General features: G+C 33.2%; 7 protein-coding genes and 2 pseudogenes across 9 annotated transcripts, besides 7 other annotated features; 3 read left to right on the top strand and 6 right to left on the bottom strand.

Moving 5' to 3' along the window:
- The first annotated feature begins 107 nt into the window (after positions 1 to 107).
- Positions 108 to 7,872: a mobile genetic element.
- Positions 2,387 to 2,651, bottom strand: TVAGG3_0277500 (uncharacterized protein; the record flags this gene model as incomplete). The annotated part of the gene is made up of 1 exon (XM_001296656.2): positions 2,387 to 2,651. A coding segment is annotated over one exon (265 nt), but the record flags the coding sequence as incomplete, so codon positions are not given.
- TVAGG3_0277510 lies at positions 2,943 to 3,316 on the top strand (annotated as a pseudogene). Its single transcript has one exon. A coding segment is annotated over exon 1 (374 nt).
- On the bottom strand, positions 3,708 to 4,319 carry TVAGG3_0277520 (uncharacterized protein; the record flags this gene model as incomplete). The annotated part of the gene is made up of 1 exon (XM_051228753.1): positions 3,708 to 4,319. A coding segment is annotated over one exon (612 nt), but the record flags the coding sequence as incomplete, so codon positions are not given.
- TVAGG3_0277530 (uncharacterized protein) lies at positions 5,062 to 5,214 on the bottom strand (the record flags this gene model as incomplete). Its single annotated transcript, XM_051228754.1, has 1 exon — positions 5,062 to 5,214. One exon carries the CDS (start codon positions 5,212 to 5,214, stop codon positions 5,062 to 5,064), a length of 153 nt encoding a protein of 50 aa, XP_051098484.1.
- TVAGG3_0277540 (phage tail repeat-like family) lies at positions 6,735 to 7,599 on the bottom strand (the record flags this gene model as incomplete). Its single annotated transcript, XM_051228755.1, has 1 exon — positions 6,735 to 7,599. A coding segment is annotated over one exon (865 nt), but the record flags the coding sequence as incomplete, so codon positions are not given.
- A 989-nt stretch (positions 7,873 to 8,861) lies between the features above and the next one.
- Positions 8,862 to 9,104, bottom strand: TVAGG3_0277550 (serine threonine-protein phosphatase family; the record flags this gene model as incomplete). Its single annotated transcript, XM_001296428.1, has 1 exon — positions 8,862 to 9,104. The coding sequence occupies one exon, from the start codon at positions 9,102 to 9,104 to the stop codon at positions 8,862 to 8,864; it is 243 nt and encodes an 80-aa protein (XP_001296429.1).
- Positions 9,105 to 9,122: 18 nt separating this feature from the next.
- TVAGG3_0277560 (uncharacterized protein) lies at positions 9,123 to 9,485 on the bottom strand (the record flags this gene model as incomplete). Its single annotated transcript, XM_001296429.1, has 1 exon — positions 9,123 to 9,485. The coding sequence occupies one exon, from the start codon at positions 9,483 to 9,485 to the stop codon at positions 9,123 to 9,125; it is 363 nt and encodes a 120-aa protein (XP_001296430.1).
- A 1,220-nt stretch (positions 9,486 to 10,705) lies between these two features.
- Positions 10,706 to 11,737: a mobile genetic element.
- Positions 11,738 to 13,986: 2,249 nt separating this feature from the next.
- On the top strand, positions 13,987 to 15,179 carry TVAGG3_0277580 (ribonuclease H-like family; the record flags this gene model as incomplete). The annotated part of the gene is made up of 1 exon (XM_051228756.1): positions 13,987 to 15,179. A coding segment is annotated over one exon (1,193 nt), but the record flags the coding sequence as incomplete, so codon positions are not given.
- A 1,056-nt stretch (positions 15,180 to 16,235) lies between these two features.
- Positions 16,236 to 16,479: a mobile genetic element.
- Positions 16,479 to 16,506: a terminal%2Cinverted (terminal inverted repeat of Mariner transposon ID:TVAGG3_0277600).
- Positions 16,479 to 17,781: a mobile genetic element.
- TVAGG3_0277610 lies at positions 16,575 to 17,701 on the top strand (annotated as a pseudogene). Its single transcript has one exon. A coding segment is annotated over exon 1 (1,127 nt).
- Positions 17,754 to 17,781: a terminal%2Cinverted (terminal inverted repeat of Mariner transposon ID:TVAGG3_0277600).
- Positions 17,782 to 19,600: a mobile genetic element.
- Positions 19,601 to 20,164: the final 564 nt, after the last annotated feature.

Consider the following 20,164-nt stretch of genomic DNA (forward strand, 5'->3'; position numbering starts at 1 on the left):
CTTGTTTTGTCTTTGACACAGAAGATTTATATTGTTGTGAATGGTAAAAAATACTCCTTTGAAGATACTTACTCAGATATACCACCAACAGTTTTGTTGACTTATTTTCCTAGAAACTCATAGTTTACCTTTCGTATGAACTTCTTTTTTCTACTAGTCAGTTGCTTTGACTTCAATTTCGTCGAATTCAGGAATAGTTTAGTTTTTGTTGTTGGATTTCAGCAATTGGGCAAATGGTCGATGAGGTCCTCCATTTCATAAAGATACTGTTCATTTGTTTCATCTTTCGCACTACAGTCTAAATTACATGTTAAAAGTTCTTGCTTTATCTTCTGGATTTCTGTTTCAAAAGTATATGAAGAAGGAATGAAGCTTTTCATCTCTACTAACATTGACGTAGGATTCATGACTAACGAGTTTGGTGCTGTTGTTTGAAGTGTTGTTGCTTCGACTGACATTTCTGTTCTTACATACAAAATAAAAAAAAATAAAAAAATAAAACTAACTTTATTTTTTATTTCGGGAAAATTCATGAAAATTCAAGAGGGTAGAAAACAGGTTAGAAAACAGGTTAGATCTAACCTTCTACCCTAAATTATATTTTTGGGTCCTTTACACTCATTACGAAGAAGTCTTGACAAAACATTTACGAAGAAGTCATGAAAATTCAAGAGGTTAGAAAACAGGTGAGAAAACAGGTGAGATCTAACATGCTAACATAAACTTTATTTTTGGTGTAAATTTCATGATTTTCGAGAGTTTTAGACCATGTTAGAAAACGTGTTAGAAAACGTGTTAGATCTAACATTCTAACATAAACTTTATTTTTGGTGTAAATTTTCATGATTTTCGAGAGTTTTAGACCATGTTAGAAAACGTGTTAGAAAACAGGTGAGATCTAACATGCTAACATAAACTTTATTTTTGGTGAATTCAATAAAAATAAATGGTTCATTTACTCACAATATTTTTTGTACAAAACAACCCCAAAACTTTTAACTTCTTTTCTGCAGCTTCAAATGCTATCTTAGCGAGTTCATATTCTCTAAATTCTCTCTTTAAATCTTCTTGTTCCATTGGTCTAGTTCGTATGGAGAATTTCTATAACCATAACATATCTCACGTTCATGTTCTAATTGTTTTTCGCACATTTTTCCAACTTCTTCTTCAAACAAAGGTTAGCATTCTCTACTGTATCTTCGAGTTCTTCTTCATCTAACTTCTCATGAACTTTCTTGTCTATGGAGTCCATAATTTTCCAAACTGCTATGCAATATTTTGGAGAAGCCCACATTGCTATATAGTTTATAAGTCTTGGGTCTACATACGTTCCTCTAACCTGTTTGATTTCATCAGGAATTCCGGCATGAATTTTGTATAAAAAGCAACCGTCTGAATTCCGGCGGTTGCTATATTCTTCACAAAATGCCTTATAATACTCTTCCCAGGACTTATTTTCCAAACAACTTTCTAAAGTCTTTCCTAAACTGCTGACACATATTTGTTGCATTAATGTAACCATCCTTGTCTCTACGTAAGACTTCAATACCATTATAAGTGCCTTTTGTGAATGTTTCGCCATTAGATTTGTTAGTGAATGTTTTTGCTTCGATTGACATTTCTGTTCTTACCTACAAGATAAAAAGTTAGGAAAAAAAAATAAAACTAACGTTATTTTTTCTGTCTTAAGGAAATTCATGAAAATTCAAGAGGGTGAAAAAAGAGGTGACAAAACATTTACGATGAAGTCTTGACAAAACATTTACGAAGAAGTCTTGACAAAACATTTACGAAGAAGTCTTGACAAATTCAAGAGGGTAGAAAACAGGTTAGAAAACAGGTTAGATCTAACCTTCTACCCTAAATTATATTTTTGGGTCCTTTACACTCATTACGAAGAAGTCTTGACAAAACATGTACGATGAAATCATGAAAATTCAAGAGGTTAGAAATGAGGTTAGAAATGAGGTTAGATCTAACCTTCTACCCTAAACATTATTTTTGCTGAATTCAGCAACAAAATGAACGAGGTCAGGATGTATGCAAATACCTTTGAATTCATTCATAACACCTTTGTAAGCTCATAAAATGCTTTGTTTTGAGGTCGAGCCACTTTTGGCTCCACCGTATTCTTTCAACCAAAACTCAAGAATTTCCCGCATGAATTTTGTATAAAAAGCAACCGTCTGAATTCCGGTGGTTGCTATATTCTTCACAAAACATTTACGTTTAGTTTACGAAGAAGTCATGACAAAGTTATGAGGGTGAGAAAACGTGTTAGAAAACGTGTTAGATCTAACATGTTAACATAAATTATATTTTTGGTCCGGGAACAACTTTCTCTCAATTGGAGCTGTAGCATACTCTTTGCGTAAGCGGTTCAGACCTTCTTCGAACTCTTGGTCTCTCTTCGATTTGGACTGAGATTGGAATTGCTGGGGTGGAGCTTGCTGGAACATCCAAGGGTTGGGGCAGTAAGGCATAGGCAGAGGAGGGTAGTTCGGGAAGCCTTGTGGTGGGTAGTAACCTTGAAGTGGAAATTGGTAGAAATTCGGAGGTACTTGCTGGAACTGAGGTTGCTGAGGAGACTGTTGTGGTTCTTTAGGTTCCTCTGGTTTGGGAATGGACTCGGTTGGTGGGACGTCAGTCATCTGTTTGTGTCCTGTCGGAAGGAAAAACTTTTTCTGTCGGAAGGAAAAACTTTTTCTGTCGGAAGGAAAAACTTTTTCTGTCGGAAGGAAAAACTTTTTCTGTTGGAAGGAAGAACTTTTTCTGAAGTTCGACCAAAAAGTTCTCAATTTTCGAAAATTTGAATGGTTTACGGACGGACAACTGGAAGAGTTCTTCCTGTCGTCGGGAAAAATTTTTCCAGTTGTCGGGAAAAATTTTTCCAGTTGTCGGGAAAATTTTTTCCAGTTGTCGGGAAAATATTTTCCTGTCGGATGGAAGGACTCGGAATGCCAGAAGGATTTGACGAGGCAATTTACCTAATTTAAATTAACGACTGCGTAAAAGACTACTTGCGCAAGGTCATGAAGCCCAAGGTCAAGTTCACCACTATTTCTGGAAGGGCTGCCTTGAATCTCGAGACTTCGACCGGAATTCCAATTCAAATACCAGAAAACACTCCTTTCGACGACATAAAGGACGCCAAAAGAGAAGCTCTTGTTAAGTTCCTAACAAACGTCCTTGGATAAAAATACCAAACAAGGAGAACCCCCTACCCCATATGAAATTGGCAATTCAGTCTCTCCTTCGCTTCTCGGGTCAACCATTCTACATAACCTGTGAAGGCGACATCCAACCAGTTCAGTAAACCTTAACGTTTAACTTCACTTTTTATGTTTTTTGTGAAAGTTTTTAAAATAAATTGTTTTTTCGAGAGTTTTAGACCATGTTAGAAAATGAGGTTAGAAAACGTGTTAGATCTAACATGCTACCCTAAAAGTATTTTTCAAATACTTTTTTCAGCACTTTCCGTAGTTATATATGAAAGACAATTCGAGATAAAAGTCATAGTACAATGGAATAATATGTTGCACACCACCATTTGTTGTGAACCAAACTTGAAAAGTCAGAGAAACTGTTACTAGGTGGTTCGTAGAATTTAGAAGCAAAGTCATAAAAGTCCTTACCAATACATGAAAACTATTGTTGCTTGAACTGAAACTTGCATGACACATAACATTTTGAGGGTCAAACACGTTTCTATAAACTGTCAAATCTGCTGGTGGAAGTATAAATTTAAATGGACCATCTGGTGGTAATGGTTCGTTCTGGTTTAGTAACCGAAGAAATTGTGCCCAAGAACGTTTGTCTACTTTCCAAAATAAAAACTCTGTATCTCTTGGAGGGTTAATTTCAATCTTTTGAAATGAAACGGTGGAGTTCATCTTGTCATATTCTAGTTTCAGATAGTATGTTCCATTTAGTAAAGAGTCGTATTTTTCTTGAAATTCCCAATAATATTTGTTCATTTGAGTTTGAAAGTCATTTAGAGTTTTCTCAAGACTTTCGTCTGAACGAACTGTAAAGATTCTCATTTCGTCAAATTTGTCTATTAGACCATCAGAACCTTTATACTGCCCATGAAAATATACTGCGAACATAAATGCGTTAGTTCTATTTGAAAACAAAACTCTTCTAAATCCTATTGCCTTTGCATCTGAAGGACTTTGAAGCCAACGAATTGGATAGTCAAACCTGTATGCTCGGGATGAAATTTCTTCATCTGAAATAGTCCTACCAGCATTTGTATAGATATAGTCTAACGGTTTTGTATCTACTACTTTTGTTCTTTGTTTTTCAACCTGAAGCATTTAATATATGTAAAAATATATTGTTTTAAAATGGTATGCCATTTCATATTTCTCATCTAACAAACAAGTTTCCCAACGGTCTTCTCCAACAAACTCAGCGTACATTTCAAATAAAAATAAAAAAAATTTTTTTTCTTTACTTTACATAACCGCCTGCTGCCATAAGTCTTTGACGCCAACCCATACCAGCTAATGAAGGTTGACTTGGTTTAGTTTGGAAACTAAACTTTGGTTTTTGGTTTATCTTCAGTTTTTGGTTTTTCTTCTTCTATCGGTTTTTCGTCACTTTTCGGTTCCTCTGACTTTACTTCACTTGCAGGAACAGTTGTGTCGTCAACATCTTCATAAATATCATATGCCATTTGTTTTTGTTTTTCCTTTCAACTTTTTGTGTTTGTTGTAAAGTTTAGAATATTTCGACTCTAAGTCAATGAGATGTTCTATAATGAACTGTTGGTCAGTGAAGTAAACTTTTCCATCTGTTGTCTCGAAAGCTCCTTCAGACTTCAAATATTTTATTTGTGAGAGTCTGTTTCTTTTTTTGAGATACTTGCCGTTCCATTTTATGAAAAGTGACTTTGTAGTTAGGGTTTGTATTTCCAGACCTGGCACTTTCTATTATTGAATTTTTCTCTTCATCTGTAAGTTCTTCGACAGGTTTTGACAATGGTTCTGAACTTTTTTTTGTGGTGTCAAATCTACCGTTTCAACTTCTTCGGTCATTTCATCTCAGTAAAAAATTTTAGTTTGGTTTGTTTTCAACTGGTTGTTTAGGTTTTTTAAGTCGGTCTAAAACTTCCTGAGGTATAGGAAGAACTTGACAAACACGTTGTGTAACTGCTGGAAGCCGACAAATCCATCTTGAACCCATTTGTCTCAATGCTGTATTGTTCATTTCATCTCAGTAAAAAACTTTACATTCCCCACGTTTGAGGCGGTTGAGGTTGGTTATTGTTTACCCATTGTTGTGCATGGTTATATCCTCTGTTAAAGAATCTTTCACCTTGGTCCATATAGTGTCCTGCTTGGTTATAGTAGTCATTTGCTTTGTTATAATAGTTTCCTGCTTGTCTTCCTACATTGTCCATCCATCCTTGAACTTTTCCTCTTGTTTCAGGATTTGGAATAAGATTTGTTGCATCTCGTGCTACATCCCAACCTTTCTGTACAGTTTGTATAATAGGTTGTGCTTTCTCTTTAAGTATACCTAATGTACTCAAAATCTTCCTTCCAACTCCAAATACACCTCTGGCTATTGTTCCCACTGCGGGTAAAAATCTGGATGCAACTCCTGCTAACGCGCCAAATAAACCCATTTCTTATGGGTTAAAAAATGACGAATCCAAACAAGGACCCCTATGTTTCTAAAGCGACAAAGAAAGCACTCATGATAAAAATCTTTAGTTCAACACCAAATGCTTGGTTTATGGATATCTTGGAAAACATTCCGAGAGTTAGAACAGATGGACCTCCATACTGGTTAATATTTGTTGGTCAAAACACAAGATACTGTGAAGCCATACCATTATGGTCCAAAAATATTTTAGATGTGAAAACTGCTTTGACAATATTCGTTGACAAATACCATCCAACAAAACTGACATCTGACTGTGAAAGTTCTTTCAAATCAGATGATGTAAAAAACTATCTGCGTTCAAAAAATGTAAACCAATATTTCATTGTCGACCAAAACCATTCTGCTCTTGGTGTCATTGACGGTTGTATAAAAATGTTAAGAGACTTAAACCAACCACAAGGTGGTGAAGCAAATGAAATGTCATATGACGACAAATATAGACACTTCTCCATGGCAAAGATGAGACAAGTTTTAAATATTTACAATAGCCGTAAACAAAAAGGTTTGGGAAACCACTCCCCGAAGAAATGAAAAACAACCCTGACTTAGAGAAAGACTATATATTTAATAATTTAGTCAAAAGAGACAAACAAGAAAGAATGCCGGGCTTCAAACTTCAGAAAGGTGACAAAGTAAAAATAGAAATACCTAAACGCGACCCATATGAAAATACTATTGACTATGACAACAATGGGAACCCGACAGGTACTCACATTCGTGTTCGTAAAAATAGAAGAAAGTATACAAGAGAATATTATGAAGTTTTAGGCAAACATGGCAAAATGTACACACTGCAAGCAGAAGATAAAACTACTATTGTCAGACCTCGTTTCAAACTTGTCAAAGTTCAAGGTGGTATACTTTCAAAAGACAGTTCCTAACAAATATAAGACAACTCCTGACGAATATGCTAAAGAAGTTGAAAATGACGACTAAGCAATTCTATACCATGCGTAAACTGTCATGTAAGGTGGCATGTAGTCTTTACTTTGTCCCGTTGTTTGCGTATATCCCGAAACGCGATGTGTATGGTTTCCTCCCCTCAGTGTTACTCCAGTAACAATTTATAGCAAACTTAACGTTGTCTTTAACATCATATCCTTTACCTTTTGTCATTGCTGACCAATCCCAATATCTATGCTTATGCCAACCTGCTTGAGATGTACTTAAATCTATGTAGTGACTGTGTGCAGGTAAATTTTCACCTGAAATCGTTTTACTTCCACCTGTTTCCTTTGAAGAGTTTGCACAATACAAAAACCTGTCGACTATTTGAGTCCAAGTTCCAAAACCTAAAACTGTTGCTGGATTTGTTGAATTCATTGACGTATAAATAGAGCCTGCAGGATATAATGTTTGAAGTATTTCAGTCTTTAATGTTTGAAGCTCTGTTTTGTCAGCCTTCTTATCTAACATTGCTGGTAGTTCATATGCTTCAAAGTTTCTGGCATGACTTTCAATGTTCCTGCAACTGTTATCTAAATTGTTTAGTGTATCTTTTACGCTTGTACTTGGATTCTCTAAAGGTGCACTTGAACCAAGGTCAAAGTTCAATATTATGTCGTCTGCTGTAAAAGTTGTAAAACTTGTATGTGTATGAGTCTTATTTGCTTTCTTCTCTAACTCATCGTTAACATAAGTTTTATCTGCTTTAAGGTCTAAACATCCTGAAACCCATCCTGTATCGGCTTTACTTTTTAAAATCTTCGATGTCCATTCATGATACCATTCAGCCCTTTCTATAATTTCATTATCTTTTTCATCCACATATTCCTTATCTGCTTTCTTCTCTAACTTACTAGCCACATATTCCTTATCCGCTTTCTTTTCAAGGCTAACGTTTAAGTCTGTTATTTCAGATATAGAATGTATATGAGTCTTTTTAGAATATTCGTTTTCAGCTCTTGTCACTTCACTTGACATTTTATTGTCAACATATGTTTTGTCTGCTAGTTCAGGATGAGTATGTTCTTTTGTTGCATAAGCATTGTTAGCTCTTTCTTCTTCTTTTGCTATTGCATCGTCTACATATTCTTTGTCAGCTTTGTTGTCAACATCTGCTTTCAAAAGAAGTTCATTTATAGGTTTCTCGTTTAAAGTTCCTTTTGTTGGATTTATACAGACAGTATGGTTCTTATTGTCTTGAAATAGAAACTCATCTGTCATTGGGTTTAATGTCAGTTTTAAGTTTCCTTCTTTCAATGACTCAGATATCTTAGAATAGTTTGAAAAGTTTGTTGTGTTCTTATTTAGAGCTTGCATAATGAGTTGTCGGTTGTGTTGTATTTCTCTCATGGAAGCAATATCTTTCGACATTTTTATTCTAGATAAAATATGCTTCCAATAGAAAAAGAAAATTCTAGAGTTGCTACAACTAAACCATTAGATGAACTTTTTACTAATGTCGGTCAAAAGTTTGAGACAGAGACCGTAAAGCATGAAGGCTATCGTTTTGACTACCCGTTAAGATGGTTAAGAGACCCATCCGTCACAAAAGCTATTGGCTTTCGTAGAATGAAGTTCATTTCAGAAGCCATACATGGTTTCCCATTTACGGTCGGTTTGAAGTTCGATACTATAACAAAGAAAAACGTATGTATGAGAAATTTGAACAGGGAAAACTTTTACAAGTGAATTTGCTTGTAAACTTAGAAACAACTCTTCAAGCTTTTCAAGAAAAAATAAACGATATCTATATCGAATATGCAAACCAGTATAACATTGACGAGGGAGAGTACCATCTCGATATTATTTATGACAGGAAAAATGCAACTGTTAAAATCAATAAAATAGAAGACCTTGGAGAAAACGTTTATATTTCTACAAAATATAACAACTTGGCATGGTATAGATTTATGAGGATGTTAAATCAGCCTGCAGCATATCCAGTACACCCAGACTTTTATGAAGTCGAAAACCCTAATGGAACATATGAAAATGTTTTCGACCAAGATGCTATTATTGTTCATGCTTCATTTTCTGGCGCCCAAAACTCTTTCTTATGCTTGGCAAATGACTTTTACGAAAAACCTACAAAGTTATACGAACCACCAAGTGGAAGTATTTCAGACTTTCAAGTATGGTTTACTACAGATGGAAAAAAAGAATAATTCCATTATACCATGCGTTTTACTTAGAACTTAGTTTCATATACAACTACTATCGAACGGTAAAAATATAATTTTTTAATACGGTTGAGGTGTTGGATTTGGTTGCCAACTTGACTGTGGTGCAGGTTCAGGCTGTTGTATAACAGGAGCTTGTTCTTCTGGTTCAGGGTCTTTAGGTATAATACCAACGAACTGACCTACTCTTTTACCAATATTTTTGACTCCGTTCCAAATTCCTCTTCCTACGGTTTTTATTCCATTCCATATACCTCTTCCAACATTTCGAAAGAAGTTTCCTATCTTACTGAAGAAACCCATTTTACTATATGTAAAAATCTAATGTCCGCCTAGTCTCTTACGTTTCCTGTTGAGTTCCATAGCATTCTTTAACTGGAGCTCATACATTCTGTTTCTCCTCTGGTAGAAAACATATTCTGGGTCAACTCCTGTGTTCGCGTCATCTGCATAAAGTTGTTTATATCCCACTTCAGGGTTTGTATAAAACTCTTTCCATCTCATATTTGCATACCATGGTGGCAAACCTAACGCAGCGTCATTTGACATGGCAGTTTGCATTTGTACATCTGTTGGCACTTGACCATAGTTTGCCATTGCAGTTTGTATTCTAACTTCATTTGGAATATTCTCTGGGTTTGGTTGTCCAGGTTGCTGTGCATTCGCTAAGTTCTGTGCGTCCATTTAATATTAGATAAAAATATCTCTTACGAGTACATATGCTGAACATTTGCAGGCATTGGTTCATCTTCATATTCTCTGTACTTTTCTGCCACGTCAAATAAATAAATGACACAATGGAAAAACCTAAAACAAGTAGTCCTATTTCAAACCACATTTACTTACTAATAAAATTTCTTTGTTATGACACTTTCTCCGGTTTATAGGACCTCTCTCATATTCTATCTTGTCATATCTAAACTCATAGTCATGTATGTCCTCTAACCATCTCATAACGGTTTCCAAACCACTTTTATCGGATGTAAAGTAAAAGCATGGATGGTTATGTAAAACGTCTAAAGTTTCTAAAGAGTCTCTCAAAGTCCAGTCTACTTGGTATTGAAAATCCCATGTGTTATAGAACGGCGGGTCCACTATAAAGAAAACATTTTCCTTGTCTTTATATTTTTCATACAACTCTGTCCAATGACATCTCACAAACTCTTACCCTCCAATATATTTTTCTATGTCCTCTTTGAAAACATTTGTATAGTTAAGATATAAAACTTTTGACATAAGTGTTTCAATGTCATGAACTCTTATAGAACCACTATATAATAGTCTAGCAGATATACTATCCCAGTCTATATATTCTGCTTTTTTCAAAACCTCTCTCACAATATTTTTCTTATCTAATGGTATACGTTCCATCTTACCTATAGGTATCTTTTCTTTTAACTCTTTCAATATATTGTTTGTGTCTGGAATATGTTTGAGACGGTCCATATAGTTGTCGAAGTCATTGCATATAATCTTTGAGTCTGGGAATATTGTATGGCACAAATGGGATATATAGAAACTTCCACCGAACAAATCTACAAATGTTAGACCATTCGGTAGTTTCTTAAGTTCTCTCAATATAATATCTTTACATTTACTCTTATTTCCAAAGAACGGTAACGGTGGTTTTGTAAAATTCATTTATATATAATAATAAAAATGTTTTTACCTGAAAAGTGATAGAAAAGTGACAAAGCATGAAAACATATATAATTTGTGAAAAGTGACACATTATATAATGTTTTCGACCCAGAAGACTAACAATTTTCCGAATAAAAACTTCATTTATACTAAACATCTTCGGGAAGCCCTCCGAATAAAAACTTCATTTATACTAAACATCTTCAGGGCTAGAGGGCACGAAGTGCCTGGAGGCCCCACTACCTTTTTTTTTTTTTTTTTTTATATTCATAGAAACCCAAATCATTCTCCGGTTCGAATAATTCATCTGTTGCTTTTTCTGTTTTTTCTATGAATTTTAATAATTTGATTAATAAGTCTTCATCAGGAAGAATTATTGCTGCATTTGTGATAAAATTCCATATTGAGGTAATATGGCAATAATTACATTTATAAAATGTAATTTTATCCAAAATTTTTTGGCAAATTCGCATAATAGCATTAATATTTGAAGCTGAGATTAAACCTATGATTACTTCTGTAACTTTTGGAAAATCATCGCAATTTAATATCTCTTTATATTGAATTGAGAAATAAAAAAAATCAAATGGATTCATTTCTTCAATTTCAAGGAGATTGTAAAAATTGATAGAAGTGTTATTGCAACAAATTGTATTTGCAGCAAAAAATATCATTTGCTCGATTCCATTTTTGGAATAAATTTGCTGGAACAATGTTAAATTAAAACAGTTGCTTAATTTTTCTTCATTGTTTTCATAAAAAAAGTAACAAGTTTGCAACTGAAATTTCAAAATTTTGATAATTGCCAGTTATTTCAGTAAATATATATATTTGCTTTTCTTCATCTAAAAATGGCAAATATTGATTTGCAATATTAACTAAAGTTTGGGATAAATTGTTCCAGTTTGATTTTACAATTTGTGAGCACATTATGTAATATGTAAATTTATCCGCTTTGTAGGAATTTAAAATTGTTTGTTGTTCTGTTTCAGTTAAATTACTGAATTTTTCAAGATTAATATTGTGATAAAAAATAGAATCCTTGAAACATTCTGATATCTTTTCAATGTTTAAAACGGATGCTAAAAAATGTAAAAGAACTTCATCAGTCACTGTGATTTTTTTGAAAAATTTATCCCAATTCAAGCATCCAATTGATCTTTCTGTCATTGTACTTATGCATTGATAAAGTTGATTTAATGAATCCGAAGAATAATCATTATGCTTGACTAGTTGAGTTAGTTGATACAGACTGTCGTCAGCCATTTTAAAAAAATGAATAAAATTGTATAGTACCCAGATTTTCCTTACTTTTACCACTCCCCATGTAATTTCTGGGGAAAACGATAATTCATTTTTTTATGGATGAATAGATCGTTTTCCTAGAAAGGACCTCATATCTCTGGCTAAAAAGAGTGTCAGATCCTAAATAGATTATTGATCTAGTGTACAAATCCAATAAAAAGCCTATTTTTTGGCTTTTTTGGTGCTCATTTTTTCGAAGATCTACATGAATATGGGGAAACCATCGGATTTTTTTGGTTAACCCACATCTTCATGTAGTCTGGACTATCTTTCCTCGAAGGACCTCTTTACGGGTGTAAAAACTCATAAAGTTCTCAAAAGATTCATTCTCGATCTCCATGCTGAAAGAATTTACAATAAAAAAGAGATCTACGCATCAAACTACAGCCATAAATGAACTGAACCCCTAAAGCTCAGCTCTTAGTTTATCAAAAACGTCGAAATCCTTCTCATTGCAATCAAATTTTCTCAATAACTCATAAGAAAAATCGAATTTTGATTAAGCCGATGTTATAGGTATCACAAATACTACAAACTTGAGCAATATCGAAATTGCCAGCAAAAGTTTGAAATTGCATTGCTCATATTTGTTTTGTAAGCTAAAAATCTGCTTATATTATTCATTAATTTTTTATATATTATTCATATACTTTAATAAAAACAATACTATTTCACCTTAAAAATGAATTTCATAAGTCAATATTATTTTTTTGAAAATGTATCAATTTTCGATTAAAACAACATGAGAATAAAATTTACGCAAAATTATTTTAAAAAATGGTTTTAAAAATTTACAATTGATGAAGACTAAGATTGCAAGAAGTTTTGAAGTTTAATTTTAAGAAAAAAAATTCGGATATTATTCATGGATCTAAGTAATCTGATATTTGAGTATCGGCACTATGCATAAAACATATATTTATAGTTTTTTTGGAGTTTTATGATTTTAAATATATTCAAATTTGGCTATAGATCTGCAATTTTCCCAAATGAACGGGGTGGATAAGATCCCAGCCCTATCGTCATCCCAGTGTCAATTTTACAAAAAAATTCTTAATAAAAAATTTTTATTAAAAAATTCTTATCTTTTTTCATTGAAATTTAAATAATAAAATAAATTTGGCTGTAAAAACCATCAATTATTATAATTCTTATCGAAACACATGTAGAAAAACACTTATCTTTTATACTCTTTCTATTTGAAACCTGTTTAGTTCAGTAATTAATAATAAAAATTGTGAAAATAGTGACTATTTAACTAAAAATATATTAAATGATGTAATAATGAGATATACATATATTTTTACGAATTATAATTAGAAATTATTCTGGTCTGGGAATCCCAACCCAAAATCATTGAAAATTTGAATATATGGGATGGGCTACCCATCCCAAAACTATATTGAAATTTTTGAATTGATAATAAATGTATCTATATCTAAGGTATATTAGAGAATTTTTAAAAATTATGCATTAAAAAATTGAATTTATTCAAAACAAATTGAGAATAAAAATGCTTAAGTAATCACTTCATTATTTCAACAATGATTGATGCAGTACCGACGTACTATAAAGACATTGAGGTCGGTACTAAGCATCAGTATCTTAGATATAAAAAACCAGGCGACAAGTACGGAAAATATTATGTTAAATGCAATGAACTAGTAAAGCGTCCTGACGGAACTATATGCCACTGTGCAATGGAAGAAATGCGTGAGGATCATTTCAAAAAATGGATCCAAAACAAACGGCACATATGCACACCAGGAGAAGTAGCATCACAACAAACAATCGATCAATACTATCAAAACGTCCCAGCAACAGGGCTTACACCTATATCGTTAGGGGATATCTATGAACAGCTTGCTACATTTACTGGAAGATTTAACTTGGCTCTGAATACCTTCTCAAGCCCAGAGTTTACAAAGCTAGTTAAAACCATTATAATGTATACTGGCAGACTCGATGATATTGAAGTTCCCACAGTTACACCAATGTTAACATCAATGTTGATAAACTAGCTTCTCAAATATACCAGCCTATTTCAACTGACAAACTAAGGCAAACAATGATACAAATTGCAAATTCAATCCATGTTGCAAAAGTTGATGAGTTTGCTAAGCTTGCCTGTACCTGTGTTGCCATTGATGAGGGGAAGACTCAGCAGTTTCACAATCTGGACTTCTCCCTCACAAATCCTCTGCAAAGCAAGCGGCCCTATCCTGTTGAGTCAATCCAAATGAATGGTGGAACATCTGAAGATTATATCCACTCGCTTACTCAAGGATTTAACAGAATCTTCATTAGAGATGTTAAGATCAGCAGTGTAGTTTGCGATGGCAATAAAGCGCAATTGAAATGTTTTCAGAAAGGATGGAATCAATCGTTCTACAACTCAAATGACCCAAGGTTATTCAAAATCTTGTTTATCCCGTGTTTATGCCACAGGATTCATAATTGTTATCAATATATGACAACAAAAGACGTAGCATTAGGAGCAATTGTGAAACATATCCACGAAATATCAGCTCTTTGTAGAATCCATGTTGAAGACATCGGAGCTCTCTGTCCAAAGCATGTATCCACCAGGTGGATCTATGATTATAATATTTGTATGTTTATTATCAAGTATCAAGACAAAATTTCAAGATATACGCGTATTGATATTGAAAACATCAAGTTCTTAAGAGACTGCTTGGCAATTCTCAAGAAGCTTATTTCCACGTTCGAATCAGATAAAACCAAGATATCTGATTGCTACGTATGGCTTTGCAAGGGTATTGAAGCACTCCAATACCTTTCCAGCAGCAACAACAATCCTTTTGCTGGAATCCTTTCAAGATCGTTGTTGAACTATACCCTTGGATCGGACTTTGGAGGTCTTTGGTGCTTAGCCTTCGCTTTTACACCGAAAGGTAGGTATTATTTCAACCAAAAATTCGTCCACGGAGCGCAGATCAACGAATCTCCGGCAATTAATTCATTTGATATTACAAACGTAACTTTCGTTAATCCAGTAGAAGACATTCAATCTATCTATATGGACTCTATCTTTGAAGAAGGTTCGACTGAAGTTTCTCTTGATATGGTTGAGGAGGGATCAATTCGTCAGGTAACTGCTACAATTGACCCTCCTATGCTTGATCTCGCAGATGTAACATCTAGTTCAAATCAGCCGGTTAACCATTTTGTTGCAGCTAGGCAGTATCTCAAAAGTATTTTGGAACAATTTCGTATTCCGGGTCAAACAATAACAGATATTATTACACTATTTAACACGTATATTAATAGTGATAATGATATCTTCTCTGATGATATGATTCAAGAACGTCAAGAATACGGTTGGGAAGAAATCTCTCATAGAGATGGCAATGTATCAATCTTTGCAGATATCGCCCTTCGTGTTATCTCCGCTTCACCTTCAGAAGCAACATGTGAGAGAACAATAAAAGACCAAAGATTGATACTAAATTTGAAAAGATTACGTTCTCACAAAATTTTATTAGATAGCCGAGAAATTTTAATGGCTACAAAATAAATATCTATATTTATTATTAAAAATTGTTTTATATTTTATCTGTTCAATATTTTTCTCATATAAAAATTTGAAATACTTAATCAAAATTTCTATGTGTTTGTTTGAAAGAGATCGATAGCAATTCATATATCTTTTGAATTTGCTAATTGTGGTGATGGTACTATTATTATTGATTTTTTATTTTTATTTTTTTTTTTATTTTTTTATTTTTTTATTTTTTTTTTTTGATAATATACTATTTAGATTTATACATTCATTCAATATTATGAAATAAATATTTCTAAATTGATCTGATTAATTTTTCATTAAAGTTTATATTATCACCAAATAAATTTTTGAACCCTTAGAGTCATAGTTCAATGGTAAGAGTCATAGTATAATCGTAAAGTCCATTGGTTCGAATCAAGGGGATTTTCACACTTTTTTCTTTTTTAAAATTTCAGAGGTTTATTTTTAAGGTTCTCGCTGGCGACCCCCCGTTCGTCGAAAAAAAATTTGATTTTTGCTGGCGACCCCCCAATCACCAATTTTTTTCGACGAACGTGGGGGGTCGCCAGCGAGAACCTTAAAAAAAACAGAATCCCAAAAAAGGTGACATTTTGGGTGTATCATCTATCCCAGTGATAGAAAAATGACTTCACCTTGGATCTATAATTTGGCAATCCAATAGATTTTTAAAAAATAGGTAAATAAAAATAGATTACATATGCAGCAGATTTAGAACATGAAACAAATTTTATAGTGACCCAAAAAAAATTCATGATCCAAAAAAGAAAAAAATTGGCTAAATGGGAATCAAATCTTGGCATAATAAATCATTATGTCGGATGTTTCCACTACACTACACCGGCAGTTCGAAAAATACCCTTGGTGGTTCTATTTAATAGCTACTCCCAACGATAGGCGGTGTCCCCAGCTTTAGAGAGGTGGTAAAAGTAAGGAAAATCTGGGTAAATTATATTTGTGAAATTTGTGACGCTACATTCAATCTAAGACCAATATCTCAAAGAATTCCTCATTTAAGTATTACTTTTCATTGTTTTTTAAAAAATATCTTTGCTTATTTGTTCACTTTTTTGACATTTATTATATGCTTTTTATCATATTTCCGATGATATGAATATATATTCTATATAAGAATGACGCTACATTCAATCTAAGACCAATATCTCAAAGAATTCCTCATTTAAGTATAGGGTGTCCAAAGGTGCGTTTAGCACAGCGCTCTATATGAGACTATTAAAGGAGATATATGCTGATTATAAATATATAATAAAAAATATGAATATATGTATATGATGAGTATGTTGTATTTTGGCGCCATGCCGGTATATAAAATGAATTTTGAGACAAGAGGCGGTTTCGCGGGAAATTTTGGCAGGATTTTTTTCATTTTTTTAATGAATCATAAAGAAAACATCCTCGCTCTTGCAAAAAAATGCAAAGACTGTAAAAAATCTACGAGACATTGGTAAAATGCTTCGGTATGGATGCTCCTAGCTATTCCACTGTAACGTATCATGTTAGGATGTATCACTTCATGAACAAAAAGGCGCCCATCATAAAAATTGACAAAAAATCGCCGGATCAAAGAAAAATCAAAGCAATTCTTCAAGCGCTAGATGAAGACCCAAGAGCATCACTCAGAAGGATAGAGGAGATGACAAAGATACCACGTACAACAGTCAGTTATTATCTGCACAATTATTTGAACTACAAACTAGCGTATACACGTTGGGTTCCGCACAACCTTAATTCAGTTCAAAAAAAATCTAGAGTCCAATCTTCGAAAGAGCTCCTCTCTATATTGGGTGCGTATCAATCCAAGAAGTTTCGCTTTTTAGTAACAGGGGACGAGTCTTGGTTTCAATATGCAACAGAAGCCAAAATCATGTGGATCCCGAAGGATGAAAATCCGCAAACATTCCCGAAGAAAAAAATTGACACACCAATGATGATGTTGTCGGTTTTTTTGGGTGTGAATGGCATCATCGCAATTGATATTCTTCAAAAACCTAATACGATGAATGCTCAGTATCTAATTGACAATGTTCTTACTCAAATTATCAATTCTGATGAGTTTGAGAAATCCAAACAACAAAAACAAAAGTTTGCAATTCATTTTGATAATTCAAGAGTTCACAAAAGTCATAAGGTAATGAATTACTTGGTGGAAAACAATGTCAAAGTTGTTCCAAACCCAATTTATTCACCTGATATTGCACCCTCTGACTTTTATTTATTCGGCACGCTAAAAAAGAGAGCTGAAGGACGCGAATTCGCGAGTCCAGATGATCTTGAAAATTTTGTAAGAGAGCAATTTGAGCAATTTTCTCATGATGATTTAAAGCGTGTCTTTCAAGCCTGGATCGATCGCTGCGAACGCGTGATTGAATCCAATGGTGATTATATTTAAATAAACTTTATATATATGTAACTTGTTTATTTCTATTCGCAGTATTCAGGTTTGTGCTAAACACACCTTTGGACACCCTATATTACTTTTCATTTTTGATTCAATTTTCGAACGGTTTTCGTAAATTTTGCATCATTTCATTTTTTAATTGGAAAATCATCTATATTTAATCAAAAAAGAGCAAACTTTACAGACGAAAATAAAATATTTATCAGGGACAATCTGATAAATACCAAAAATCAACATCGAGAGATGAAAAAACGAATATAATCAAACAAGTTCTTCAATATTTTAATATTAAATACGCCGAAAATGAATCTAAAGCTGTCAGAAGATATTTTAGTTATATTGCAGTTAAAAATATTCCCGCAGTTACTGGAAAATATCCTGATACAATTGTTCGCAAAGATATGCTTTATTCGCATGATCATACAAATATTATTAATTCAAATAATATTGAACGTTACTACCGTTGCATCGCTCATTCTTGTCAAGCACGTTATTTAGTTAAAATTGAGAACAGTTCAGTTTCCGAAGATTTACAAAAGGAACATATATCCGAATGCAGACAATTTAAAAAGTTACAAAATGAAAAAAATGATCTTCATAAATCAATGACTCTGACAGAAATATACAATAAGGCAATGGCAAAATTTTCTGAAGACAACGGCACTTTTCAGCAGATTAAAAATTTATGACAGAACTTGCTGTTGGTACTGATGAAAACCCATTAATTAAAGATTCATTGGTCAGGGAAGTTTATAATAAGTCCAGAAAATTTTCTGTTGGAGAAAAAATTACAGACGATGAAATTGCTAATTTTTGTTTAATAAATGGCGAGCAGTTTTTCATTGGCCATGATTTTCAAGCAAATTGTGAGACGATGTTTTTTGGTTTTGAGAAGGCAATTCAATTTGCAAAAGAAGCCACAGATTTATTTTGCGATGGAACTTTTAAAATTACACCAAAACATTTTCAAAAAGGACAGATGTTAACAATTATGATTTGTGAACCTTCAACAAATCAATATCTACCACTTTTATTTATATTCATGAAAAACCGCACATTTGAATCTTATAAGAAGGCATTTGAATATATTTTTACTGTCAAGGGTATTCAATTTTCAAAGCTAATTCAAATTCATTGTGATTTTGAAAAGGGAATGATAGAGGCACTTCAACAAATTTTCCCTAAAGTCCGTATAATTGGATGCCTATTTCATTTCAAACAAGCTTTACACAGGAAACTTGTAGCACTTTATACAAAAAATTTCAATACTTTACAAAATTCTTTATTTAAGCTATATTCTATTACTCCATTCATGTCTCATGAAGAATTTGTACTTACAATGCATATAATTAATCAAAATAAAGTTGATTCGATCAAAGATTATATTGATTATTTCAACAAAGTTTGGTTGCCGCACTACAATTAATATCTCAATATAATAATGCAACTGCAATATTCACTAATGATTGCCTCGAGAGTATGCATTCAGAATTTTCTTCGTTAAAACATCCAAACATTTATGAAGCTATTAAGAAGATATCTCAAATCCAATTAGATAAATATAACGCCATCAAAAATAACCAGAAGATCGAGCGCCATATAAAAACCGTTATCACTGATAGCTACAAAAATTATATTCTTGACTGCTTTCAAAAAGAACTTGAGAAAACAATTTTTTCTATCAAACAATACAACGTAAGTGATCTTTCTTTGGCTCAGAACGAGATTTCTCCATATGGTTCCATAGAATCGAGTTCATTGTTCGAAAATATTCCAGTTCATGATGCAGATATACTCAAATCGATCGATCTAACAGATAAAGATACAATGATCACTAAGTTTATTAATGAAAAAAGAGAAAAAATTATGGCATTATTTAATGAAACATTAGTTAGTATACATATCATCAGTACGGTGGCACTGCGTTCCACCATACTCATGATATGTCAATCTGACACTTTACAAAACCACTAATGTATATTTTACATCACAGATGCAATATTTCTAATAACCTTAAACTATTTCTGTCACGTAAAGTATTTATCACATAAACCACCTCATCTCACCTCTCTGTACGTTATATATTGTGTGCAGGTCATTGCCCATGGCAACTCCCCGCGACACAATGCACGTGCATGAAAAAATAAACGTTCTCACTAACGTTCACACTAACGTTCTCACTAACGTACACACTAACGTTCTCACTAACGACTTCACTAACGTTCTCACTAACGACTTCACTAACGTTCTCACTAACGTACACACTAACGTTCTCATTTACAAAAGTATTGCAACTCTTTCCATTGCTGTGCTTCACATAATAGTTCATATTCTTCAGTATCACTACTGTCGCTCCAATCGTCTGAGTCAAAGTCGCTGTCAAAATAAATGTTAGTAAGTTTTGACAAAGCTAATGAAACACGTTTACCGTTTGTATCTATTGCTTGTATAAAC

Source organism: Trichomonas vaginalis, chromosome V, assembly GCF_026262505.1.
Source record: "Trichomonas vaginalis G3 chromosome V, whole genome shotgun sequence".
Lineage (NCBI taxonomy): Eukaryota > Parabasalia > Trichomonadida > Trichomonadidae > Trichomonas > Trichomonas vaginalis.